We start from the raw sequence: 13,097 nt of genomic DNA on the forward strand, positions 1-13,097 counted from the left end.
AATTAGCAAGAGTTTAATCATCACTAGAACAGTGATAAGCAGGCTCCTGACATTTTACCCATATCAGTCCTTATGCTAAAAAGCATGCTTTTTGATTTTGAATTTTGCTTCAGAAATCAGTCACTATCTTATCCTATAAGTATTCTGGCACAAGAATAACAACAACATAAAAATTCTGTAGTTCATGGCACAATATTTGTTATAGCAAAGCCACTGGAAACAATTTAAATGTCTCTCAATTATCCCTTTAAATAAATTATGGTATAGCCATTCCAACATACTGTACTCTAAGGCAACCATTAAAAAGAATGCGGCACCTGTCTACATATTACATAGAATGTGACATGCAAGACACACAAAGTAAAAAAAAAAATTAAAAAAAAATAGCAAGACGCAGGGCAGCGTGTAGAGCTTGCTTCCATTTGATCAAATACCTGTGAATGCATTCCCAAGTGCATATATTTTCCATTCAAATAAATTGTTTAAAAGTAATATCATATACACATTTTAGACAGCCACTATCTAAAGTGTTTGGAGCTTCCTTAAATGATCCTCTTTTGAATTTGTATTGCATCTGACTTCCATCTTTCAGCCTCTATAACTAGCTAATAAAGTATCTACAGTTTTCTTGATCGCCTGTTTCACCTTTATAAGTGTGCAGAATTTCTTTTTGTCTCTTCCTAATATCTCAGTTGGATAGGAAGAAGAGGTGTCCTTCCTTGATTGGTTTGTCGCTCTGACACCCCCATCACTGGATGGGAAGCCAAAAGGGCTACTAGAACTATGATTGATGTACCGAGATGTGTAGAGGCGGGGAGCTCTCTGGCCACAGTCAGTTCCTGTAGAAAGGAAGGGATTCCATAACCAAGCCCTTTGAAAGCTCCTCCTTTCCCCTCTTAAACAGAGGCCCTTCTTTCTTCTTTTGGAAGAAAGGGTTTCCTGTTTCCTCTCCTCTATTGTGTTTTATTGGAGATCGCAGGCCTTAGAACGGGCCTTCCTGGCACTTCAGAAAACAAGCACATGCAGAAAAAGAAAGTTTCTCCAGGGTGAGGAAGCTGAAACTTCCAGACAAAAGGAATGTAACAACAGACATCCTGCCAGTGCCCTTCTCGGTGAAGAGCCAACCAACCCTTGTGGCCCTTTGGCTGAGCCCCTTGAAATTGAACCACTTCCAGGCATGCTAAAACAACAAACATGCAAGGACATCTGCGTTATTTAAGGAACCTTGTTGATCAGTCACTGTCCTTCAGAGTGCCTTCAACCCAGCATTTTGTGGATTTGATGTAGAGACTTTAGTAGATTACAGAATAAGTGGAAATTGAGACGATTGCTTTTCCCTTCCCCGGTATTAGGCTTGACAATATCAAAGTTGGCAGGTAAAAATGCAAAGCCAGTTTGATTTCATTTCTGTGGGCTTTCCTTTAAACAATGTGCCCCTAGCCTTATTGTAATCAACATAATTCAGGTTAGGCAAAATCTGAAATCTTCAACTCACCTAGCAAGAGATGAGAAGAAGATAATGAAGGAGGACTTGTGGTTTTTATTTAATAACTTTTTAAAAATCAAAAGTAATTAGAACAAGTCTTCCTGGCATGAAGTAGTATTTAGGATACTGCAAATTAACTTACTTGGTACCAAATCTGCATGTGCTTTTTGACTGTATTTCTACACATACACACAGCCCCTCTTCCTGCTAACTATCAACTTCTTTGCTCTGGTATGACTTTTGTTGCAAACTTCCTTTGTTGCTCAATAGTTATTAACTATTTGGGTAGATATTAATTTATTGGAAACCGTTTTTGAAAGTAGTAATGCAAGTCTTGGACACCATGGTCATTTGAGCTTGTCAATGAAGAATATATTTTTCTTTAAAATTACTCAAGAATTGATCAATAATTGCCCTACATTTAGACAATATCTTTCTCTGATTATCTTTAAATATGTCACATTTCTGTCCCTGAAGAATACACACACACTTCTAAGGTCACAATGCCAAAATGTATCTATACTTGTAACATTTCATGGTATTAAATGTAAAATTTTATTTCAAGGACTACCGCAGCCTAGAAATATATATGTAATCTAAGCACTGAGATAGTACATTTCAGAAAATAAGCTAGTATTTTCATGATAAATTTTAGATACCTATCATTTGTCCTTCAAAAAGTTCCTTGCATTCTAGACTCTAGAATTAAAAGGGTTATGCATTTAGGAAGTAGAGGCTAAACTTATTTATTACAATCTAATATAGAATATTAATCAGAGTCGAGATAACAATCAATGTGTACAAAAATTTACATAACAAGATGATCAATAGACAATGCAGCACCTTTAGAAAAAAATAATTAAAAAGTTTTGTTGCATTTACAGGGTAAGTGCCACACTGAGAATTTACAACACAGTAATTTACTGCAACCAATGACAGGAGAGTTCCATAAAGAAACAAAGCTCTTAACACTCCGCTTTTCAGAAGGTATTACTGGAATGCTTAACTGTAACCACAGACTTTGTACATCCTTAAGGACTGAGCTGGCAAAAGTCACAAAAGGCTCTCACAGCATATATTATATAAAGGAGTCCACTGTATTTGGGCAGCTGGCTTAGTGTCTCTGACAGGTGTGAAGCCTAGAAGAATTATTGGCTTGATGGTGATCTTTCTGTATCCGGCAAGACAGACCTTCTCCGCAGTAACAGCGCTGGAATATCTCCAGCCCATGGGAGCCTTTTCTCCTGTGCTTGGTGCACACTTGACCTTCTTTGAGGACAGGTTTACAGATCTTGGACCAGAAATGTCTAGCACAGCACAACCCTGTAGCACAATCTGATGATCGGAGACAGACAGACCCTTCTAGTCCTAGGAGAGAAGAGACAATAAGGAAAATACATGCTCGCTGCTCACGCTGCATTATGGCATCAAGATGATGCAAAAGACACGTCTGATGTGCTGACAACCGGGAATGAGTCCAAAGGTCCCGGAACCTACCTTTAGTATGATACATTTTTGAGGACAGTGTAGTTCTTCTGGAGTACCCATCCAGGGTGCTGTGATCATTACCAAAGCTTTCAATAATGGTTTCCTCGATTTCCCCTCGTTGGAAATGATTGTGATCGGACGGCATGCATATTCCTGAGGAAGCAGGGGATAGTGGTTAACTCCCGCGCTGTAATGTGTGACCACTTACAGCTGTGACCGGGCAGTCTGTCATGCCTGCACCAACTCGGGGGACCTCACTGAAGTGGCATGATTTTAAACACAAGCCAAACTTCCTAGTGTTAGTGCAAAACTCCCCAGATGGACAGAAGCATCAATGCGTACACTGTTGCAGTCATATGCAACGTCCCCCGTATAGCCATTTGAGGTACTTTCCTACCCACCTGGGTAGTGACAGTGAGATTTCTGCCCATTTTAATACCACCCACGGGGCAAGAAAAAGAAAATCAGTCACTTAAAGAAATGCTTTTAAAAATAACCTCCCTGCCCTGTGAGTACTGCCAGACTAAGTTAAGCAAATGCAATACCAGCTCCTTGGAAGAATGCAATGTCACCCACCAGTTCCTTTACTGTGTAATTTCTATATTACAGAGATCTAGTTAGTTCATCCTGGGGTATTACTGGGTCCTCAGGAGGATCGCCACCCTTAAGTTTATTTCTGGAGTCTCCTCTGGCTGTCTGAGTCTACTTCCTCTTTGAGACATTGAATTTTAGTGGATCTGTGGTTGCGGGGAGGAGTACTTATTTTAAGGTAGCAGGAAGTGGAGGCAGGGGGTAGGGAAGAGAAGCCAGGGTGGAGGATAGCAAGAGCTCCCTTAAGAATGGCCAGCACAGATAAATCGGAGTCTTGTGGCTGACAACAGTCTCAACAGGGATCACGAAGGAGAAGCCAGACTGGTAGAGCCCCGAGAGGCACTGTAAGAGAAAGGAACAGGCCAGGTAAACAGCAGGGGTGCTTCCCTGGGTATCCTCGGATCAGCCAAGCGCCCTCCCCATCGTCTTCTTTCTGGATGGATATCAAGGCTGTCCCAGACCTGTGTTTAGGGAGGGGGTCCACTCCCAGATAAGCAGTCGTGTTAACTCACTGAGGGGGCCCGGAGGAAAATAAAGAGCTCCAAGACCCCTGTAACGTTCTGTCCTCTGAGACCAACCCTGGCAAGGCAGCGGGTTCAGGGGAACCTTGCAATCTGAATAGCCACTCGTCCGCGGCACGGCAGCCTGCTCAGAGCAGAGACTGTGTCCTCCCAACCGCAGGTGAGCACAGGCGGGACGGTCCGAGGAGTCCAGAGGGAGCTAGGGAACTCACCGTTTTTGCAGTAATTGCCGGGGCAGCACATGGCGTGGCGCATGCAGCGTTTGCGGCGCTTCCTGCAGGCCAGGCAGATCTGCGCCCCCGACCCCCCTCCGCGGGCGGGGCTCGCGCAGTACTCATCCGAGCCGCACTCCTCGTCCTCCGCGCACGGGTAGGGCTGCGGGAAGGGGGCCGGGAGAGGATGAGGCACCGGGCATCCAGGTGCCCGCACGCCTGAACTTGCACGCGCATCACAGCCCTTCTCCGCCCACCTCTCCAAAAGTCACCGCCGCCCACTGTCCCGAACGCAGTTTCCAAATGCTCCCCGAACGGCACTCACTCGGCCCCGTTCTACACCCTTCTTCCCAGACGCCACCTCCCCAGGGTCACGGCGTTCCCAGATCCCCAAGCCCTCCTCACCTGGTAGTTGTCGATGGTCTGGTACTTGTTCGCTCCGTCGTACAGAATCCCGGGAGCCACGCTGACGGCTGAGCCCGGGTGCCCAGAAGCGCCGCCCAGCGGTGGGGGCAGGTTCTTGATGGCGTTGGAATTGAGAACCGAGTTCAAGGTGGCGCCCACTCCGAGCAGAAGGTGGTGGCCGCAGAGAGCCGCTGCTACCAGGGCGACCCAGACCTGCGCGGCCCCCACGGCGCCCAGGGCCTTCATCGCAGAACTCAAGGGAAGGGAAGAAAGAGAAGGGAGGGATGTCACTTGGCAAGCCGGGTCCCCAGGAAGCCGCGCTGCTGGTGTGGCTGCAAGTCCGGGTCCCCGGAGCCTCCAGCGGTCCCACAGTCCCGGCTGCGGGGCGCACGGAGCTCTGCGCCGCCACCGCCACCCGGCTGCCTTTATACCGCGGGCTCCGCGCATTCCGGCCCCTCCGGGGGAGACAACAAAGCTGGGATGGGATTTCAAAGCCCTGGGAGGGGCTGCGAGGGGTGTGTTTGTGTACATGCAGGGGGGCCTTTGACACTCTTCACCCCGCCCCTCCCGGGCACAGGCGTTCCCCTGGACCAGTTCACCTTGGGGGTGACTGTACTCGGGGAGCATTGGAGCGCGCGGCTTTAACAACTGCGGGGGAGGAGGAGCTTGGGGGCGCGGGGGCCCTCGCCTTGCCTTAGACTTCCAGTTGGGACATCCGCATCTGAAATGCTGGTCAGAACGGAAGTGTGATGCTCTCTGCAAAAGCACGTTGCTCCTCTCCCCCTTACGCCAGGACTGGCTTACTGTGCGCATAGATGATATTCAGTATTAAATACAACCCGATCAGTCACTCAAAGTCTCTATCAAAGCCTCGCAGCCAGAAGGGCCAGGTGGCCAAAGCGAGTTGCTCATTAACCCTTTAGAGTCACGGTTTGCCGATTTGGGGCGAGGTCCTTGGCTTTCAGATCATTGAATTCCCCCCCCCCCTTCCTTTCTCCCGAGGGAGAAAAAAAATGTGCAAATAGAAGGAAATTTGCACATCAAATGAGGGTTAAAAGGAAGAAGAACTAATTCTCTTTTGATGGGAAGTTTAGAGAGGGAGGCGAGAGACTAGCATTTGGAAATTAGATCATGGGTGGAGGGGAGAGGGAAATGACCATCTGATAATCAACTGTTTAATGTAGTTCTTTGAATCTGAGCAGTCCGGGCAGTAGATGAACTTGATTAGGCAGACGGGTGAGATCAAAGTGGCCGGAGCAAAGGCGGACAGGGTCCAGCGGCCGGCCAGTCCTCACTCGCGGGTTCTCCCTTCTCAGTGGCGGGTTAGTGCCGGGAGATAAGAAGCCCTAAGGCTTAGCACCTGACTTTCTCATTAGTATTTCATATCGCAAAGCTTGAGAACGCCTGTTTGATCCCAATTCAGACCTTTCCTGGACAAGGAATTACCCCCTCCTGGGAGATAAGGGACTGGCTTCAGGAAAAGGGAAGCCGAAAGTGAATTTCATGTGATTTAAACCAGTACATAAAAATAATAAAGTAGGGTGTGTAAGAATGCTGTCCTGCTTATAAATAGGAAATAATTTCTTTTTTAAACAAAATAAATTTCTTCATTAGTCGTATGCTCATTCAGCTCTTATCTTTATTTTCCAGTAAGTTATTTGCTCTCACTGTTTGACAACAACAACAACACAATATAAAAATCCTTGCACACCTTGTCCGATTGGAGAATTTTAATCTTTTTCATTTATCCTTGTAAAACCAAGAACAGTTTTATAACTTTTTTTGCACATAGCTGTTACATGTGGGGCAATCTGTCTTTAAGGAGAAGTTACTCTAAAAGAAATGAGTCCTAGGGAGTTTTTTCCTTCAAGTCAAGCATCTTGCTGTTTAAATAAACTTGTTTAAAATGGAAAAGCGGGGGGGGGGGGGGGGGGCAACAATCTGAAAGGTAGGACTAGGCTTTATCCCTGGCATTGGGCAACTCTTAGGCTATTGCCCTTTGGGGGGAGGGACACAGTGAATACAAATGTTGAGGGAACTATTCTAATTACAGTAAGGATAAGCTAGGAAATGTACACAATTCTTTTTTAAAACAGGTCGATGTGTCAGAAAATGGACAACTGCTATGCGAGTTCAGGAAAGAAAAAAGATGATTGAATAATCACTGTTGTGTATATTTATTTTGTGCTCACTGAACTCAAGGGTCTTTATAATTACACCCTGACTTATTATATCTATGACTGGAACTATGACCAAGTATAGCCAGTGATAATCTTCAAGTAGAATAATCCTAAAGTTAAGAAAGGCAGGAGTACCTTTTTTTTAAAAAAAATAAAATAAAATAAAGAAGTTTGTAATGGTCTGTGTTCTAATTTATTGGGTTTCAGAGGTCATATTAAGAACATCTTCTAAACAACTCTTTAGTAACACCCCTAATTACATTGATACCCTCCCATCCCAAGTTCCATCTATCCTGTGGAATTTCCTCTGGCTTATTATTGATAACTCCACTTGAAATGTTAACATGGATTAAGTTGCACATATTTCTTTAGGTTTTACTATCAACCTGTACAATGATCTAGTTTTCGGCTACCACTATAGAAACTTTTGGAACAAATTGAAAATTTGATACAAAGTGGGGGAGGTTGTTTATATAAGCTTTTAAAAAATGAGCCTAAGAAACAAGTCAATATGCCTTTTATTGCGAATCGGCAATGAACCAGGTCTCCTTTGGGCATGGGCAGATATGGCCCTACTGTCAGTTGACTTGAAGTTTATATAGATGGGGAGGTAGTATAGGGTAAAGACATAAGAAATTTTAGATGCCATATTTTCACTTGCAGCATATTAACAACACCAGTCATCAAGGTGTTGAGCACCTTTGATGTGGTAAAAAATATATATATATATATATATATATATATATATATATATATACACACACACACACACACACACACATATATAGTTTGTGTTAAATTCTTAAGATGTTGAAATGTTAAATTCTTAAGATGGAGAAAGAATTCCCTGACCTTGGGAAGTGTGACAATATTTCTTTCTAGTCCCATTATCTTAAATAAATATTTCTAAAAATATGCTTGTGCCACACTGAAGACCAATCACTTTTCCCCTTTTTTGCAAGATATGGTACATGTCAATACATAACAAATTTAGCCCATTAGGAGCTTGGATTCACAAACAAAACCATTGTCCAGGGGCATAAAAAAAGTGGAATAATTTAATCAACCTACGGAAAACCTTAGCAAAAAAGGCATGTCGTATAAATTCAATCTTGATTCCTGAATCTATATGTCTGTTAGGGTTTAATAATCCTGAAGCGCTGACAGAATCTGTTGTATTAAGTTAGGAGAGCTAAGCCAAGAGTAGGATTTTAAGAGTGGACTCAGTCGTACCTCCTTCTTCACTTTCCATGCTGCTCCTGAAGTTGTCACAGTTTGAAAGCTAACAATGAATTCATCAATATCTGAATTCCTACTATGTGATCAGCATGGCACTTGACATGTGTGATAAAGATGAGGACTATATTATCCTCAAATAATTGAGGGGGGGGGGCAGGGAAGGTAAGCTCACACATTGTACAGGAGAGAAATGATGTAGGAAGGAGCCAGGCGTGTATGTAGCAAGCCAACTCTTTATCCCAAATGGGAACATTTACTTTTTCAATGGCGCCTCCATCTGAAAATCCTTCCCATGTTTGAGTTTGCTCACTGGCAACCAAAGAGCAGGGTGGGTAACAGAGGTAAAGTGAAGTTCATTGTTCCATCGGTGGCAGCCAATTACAATTCAATAAGTGTCCATTATATGCAAAATTCTACCCTAGTGCCTTTGGGAGTATACCCACAACATATTTACATATTAAAAGCAGGCTCCTTGACCTTGGAAACCTTTCAATCTATGACTAGTTAGGGAAAGAAATATACTTACATGAGAATGGAGGTTAAATTTTTTTTCTAAACAGATTCTATTTTGGCATATCCATTAGATCAGCGGATCTCAACCTGTGGGTCGCGACCCCTTTGGGGGTCGAATGACCTTTTCACAGGGGTCGCCTAAATACATCCTGCATATCAGATATTTACATTACGATTCATAACAGTAGCAAAATTACAGTTATGAAGTAGCAACAAAAATTATTTTATGGTTGGGGGTCACCACAACATGAGGAACTGTATTCAAGGGTCACGGCATTAGGAAGGTTGAGAACCACTGCATTAGGTCATCGGGAAGATAGGAAAAGGCCCAGGACTTGTGACCAACAAGGGAAAGAGGGTGCTGATGACTGTGCTGAATTTAATTTATTAAACCCAGTTTATGTCATTCTGTAAGGAACCCTGGCTCCTTTTTGATCTGGTTTAAATATGACCACAATTAATGCAATAAGTTTAATATTTTGCATTACATTTTTAAATAGGTAAAATATGTTTACCAAAGTGGAATCGAACCTCATAACTCAGGAATGGCACGATAATATGTGCCTTCCTCACATTTTAAGCACCGTATGCCAGGCACAGAATACTCATCAACCCCTTCGTTCATGAGGAAGACAAGCAGACAAATACATTTCCCAAAATACTGTGGCATTTGCAAACTATTTTTCCATTTTTGTTATTTGGGATTCTTGTGTGACTCCTGCATTTTTAATTCATTCCCATCCTTCATTCTTCCCTCTTTCTTCCCTTCCTCTCCCCCCCTTCCTTTCCTCCTCCTTTCATTTTATCTGTTTATTAAATCAAAGGAAGCAGATCTGTTGCCATTTAATTTTACTTCACTGGGAAAACATTGCATGAATGTCATTCCTTATGGTGAGTGTTGCCAACATTTTTGTTGGTACCAATCTTGAATTTATAGTAGGGATTCCTTCTTTATGAGTTTAGTAAAAAAAAATATTATGACTTTCTCATTGGCCTTTAAAAGATTTTAGTCTTCATGCGCTTCATGATGTTAAAAGAGTTTTTGGACCAGGCCCCCGCTACGACTCCCAAGAGGCTGGATTGGGCTTTTCTGCACTCCTCAGTACACAGAGAAGGCGAGATTTGACAATGATTATGTTTATTTGGTCAGTGGAGATGGCCAGCCCAGATAAACCAGACCCCATGGTCGCTTTCAACCCAGCTCAGAAGGAATGCTTTAAAGGAGTGGGATATTAAAAAACTAATCTGAGAATAGAGCCCAGACCTAGAAACCGTTGACTAAAACCCAGAGGGAACTTTTCCTGATGTGGTGACACTCAGAAGGATCCATGGTGTGTAGTTACAGGGAGTGCAAATACCCCCCTTAACATTCCCCTAAAAGACTTGACATTTCCAGCTCTGAAGATAGGCCAGTAACAACGGAAAGCAGGATGCAAGATCCTCTTGAAACAGTCTCCAAACCTGGAGAAAAATCATTTTCCTCTATGTCACCGAGTTCCTTTATGATGCAGGAGCTGTCCAAGGGTCATGGCCAAGAATGGTATTGTGCCATGGTGTCAGGAGTTGGGGGCTGGAACTCTGTACTGGGGTCTTCTAGGGTGACAGCTGCTAGCTGGTTGGCAAATATGGGACCTTGATCAGGCCATTTAACTCTCAAGTTTGGTGTTTGACACACACACACACACACACCACTCTCCCACAGCAGTTGAAAAGAAAGCAAGAGAGTGAGATAAATTTTCTATCACAAAATTGATTATAACGTTTTAGAGCTGAATTTTCCAGCTATTTCTAAATCTCCAACTGACTAATGGTAATGGGATCTTTTGGTGGAAAAAAGAAAAAGGAAACAGGACTTTGAACACACTGTAGTGTCCCAAGGCCCTGACTTAAGAGTTGCCAGGGAGTGGACCAAGGAGGCAGCTAGAAACAGAACTATTAGCTTTCAGCGGGAAAGGGGAGGGATGTATAATTAGTGTAAGGATTCTTCATCACCCCAAGTCACACACAAAAACACAATTTTCAGCTGAGTTCGGGAATAGAGAAGGTGGAGGGAGGCAAGTGGGGGAACTGCCTCTGGGGCAGACCCAGAATACCCCGAAGTCAGGCCCTGAGCGTCATGTGCAGCCTCTGTGCTGGAGGACGTCCCAGCTGGGGGCCTGGTGCTCTGCACTCAACCAAGCCACCAGGGCCCATTGTTCACGTGCTCCCGGGAGCAGCTCACGGTGGCTGCACTTTGGTGTCACAACCCTTGGCCGGCATACAGTAGTGTAAAATGAAGCTTGTTTAGGACTCCCTTTGATGAGCGAAGATCAAACGGCCTGGGGACCCCAGGTCTTAATCAGACTTGAGCCAGGATGGCATTTTCACAAATAGTCCGTTTGCTCGGCTTTGAGCAGACTTTGTGCTCAGCTGCGGGGCGGGTAATCCGGGCTGAAGCCCCTTGCCTGGTCGCAAATCCATTCACACTACAATGCCTGCTGTTGGTTTGCTGTGTCAGTTCATGGGCAAATAAGTACAGGGCCCTTCTGACTTAATTAAAGGGGGGGCAGAGGAAAGGCGATGGAGGGGAAGATTAAAGCAGCGAGGGACAGCAGGCTCCGCTGTGTCTCCAGGGTCTGGCAGCAAGGGGGAGAAACCCGCTCTTCTGCTGCCCCCTGGTGGCGTTTTTGAAATTCTTCGTAGGAAGATGTAAATGATTTATTAATCTTGCAGTATACTTTTGCTGCATTCTAGGTTAAACATTCTCTTATTCTTCTTAGTATTTTACACAATATCCTATTCATAGAATAATCTATATCTTCAAAAATTAGAAAAAAATGACCATTAGAATCTGAGATGCAGGTTCTCAATCTATGTAGTTCTACTGTAGTTCTATCCAAAGGCTCTCCATTGCATTACTTATTCCTAGATACAAAATTTAAGATCTCCATATTGTTATAAATATCATAGGAAAATCCTAGGCCAAACCAATCTTAGGAAAGGTTATACACATGTAACTATTTAGAGAGAATAAAAATAGAATATTATTACTATTATTATTTTTGTTAATCCTCACCGGAGGATATTTCTTTTCATTGCTTTCAGAGAGAATGGCAGGGAGGGAAGAAGAGAGAGAGAACCATCCATGTGAGAGAGAGACATAGATTGGCTGCCTATTGCACAAGCCCATGCTCTGACCAGCTTCACTTTATGCCTCAGGTTAGAATATAATTCCAAATTCAGTGTTTTCCAAAAGTTTCTAGGTCTGGGCTGCAACCGAGGTATGGGCCCATGACGGGACTCAAACTTGCAAACCTCCAGTCCATGGGATGACATTCTAACCACTGAGAAAAACCAGCTAGGAATGGGGAATATTATTTTTTACCTATGTAAATAAGCAGATATTAACAATTGGAAGTTTTCAGGTTCAAAAAGAAGATATAAACATATATGCTTATGTAAAATAATAGTTACAATACACTGATACTTCCATTTCTTTAGAGCCCAGTTTTCTACTAGTATAATACAAGTCATATAGAACAGTAGAAAATTTAATAAAATGACATACTGGAAGTTTAGCTCCTAGCACAATATATGTAGCTGGTAAAATTATTATTGGTGGTTATGCATTGTTATTATTTAACAAATTAGTAATTCTAAACTGCTCCCAAAGTTCCTCTGATAGCTAAATTTTCTTAAAGAGAAATCCTGGGAGAAAAAGAATGTTCTCATGCCCTGGCTGGTGTTGCTCAGTTGGTTGGAGCATCGTCCCATATGCCAAGAGATGGTGGGTTTGATTCCTGGTTAGGTCACATATCCAGGCTGTGGGCCCCATCCCCGACTGGGATGTGTGTAGGCGATGGCCAATCAATGTTTCTCTCTCTCTCTTCCTCTCTCTGAACTTAATAAAAAAAATCCTTTTGTAAAAGAATAAAGGATTCTGGAAATGTATGAAAACATGAATTCTAAATATTCAAATATTCAATAACTATTTTTGTGTACTAAATTCTTAGCTATAAGTTAGATGCCAAGTATAAAACTGTATACTACTATTTTAGTATAATACTATTTTAGTATTATAATCTAAAATCTATTATAAGAATGACCTAAAATAAGACGCAAGTCAACCTAAATGAAACTTTTCAAAATGTCCTTACTGTTTTAGATTAGGCCCTGTCCACATTTTTCGATATTGCTATGTTCTCCACCAATATTTCCATTATCATCTCACAATATTCTCTCTATCTAGCCAAGTGCATTTACAAGAACAGCACTTTTTAGAGTAAATTTCTACTCTAAACAAGTGAAAAGCATTTTGCAAATAATAGACAACTTTGTAAATTCAGTTTAGTCACAAACTTAGAAGGTATGAAAGTGTCAGGCAGAGGAGCTACTGGCTAATTAGCTTTCTGTCAAAAGCATATCCTGCTCCCTCCTTCTGATAATATCATTAGCTTCTATCATTTGCAATTGCTAATAATTT

General features: G+C 42.8%; 1 protein-coding gene across 1 annotated transcript; it reads right to left on the reverse strand.

Annotated features, from left to right (window-relative positions):
• Window positions 1-1,839: 1,839 nt before the first annotated feature.
• DKK1 (dickkopf WNT signaling pathway inhibitor 1) lies at window positions 1,840-4,949 on the reverse strand (the record flags this gene model as incomplete). Its single annotated transcript, XM_081104808.1, has 4 exons — window positions 1,840-2,854; window positions 2,984-3,127; window positions 4,299-4,461; window positions 4,704-4,949. 4 exons carry the CDS (start codon window positions 4,947-4,949, stop codon window positions 2,601-2,603), a joined length of 807 nt encoding a protein of 268 aa, XP_080960934.1. The 3' UTR covers window positions 1,840-2,600.
• Between the last annotated feature and the right edge of the window lie 8,148 nt (window positions 4,950-13,097).

Source organism: Myotis nattereri, assembly GCF_964212035.1.
Source record: "Myotis nattereri genome assembly, chromosome: 13".
Lineage (NCBI taxonomy): Eukaryota > Metazoa > Chordata > Mammalia > Chiroptera > Vespertilionidae > Myotis > Myotis nattereri.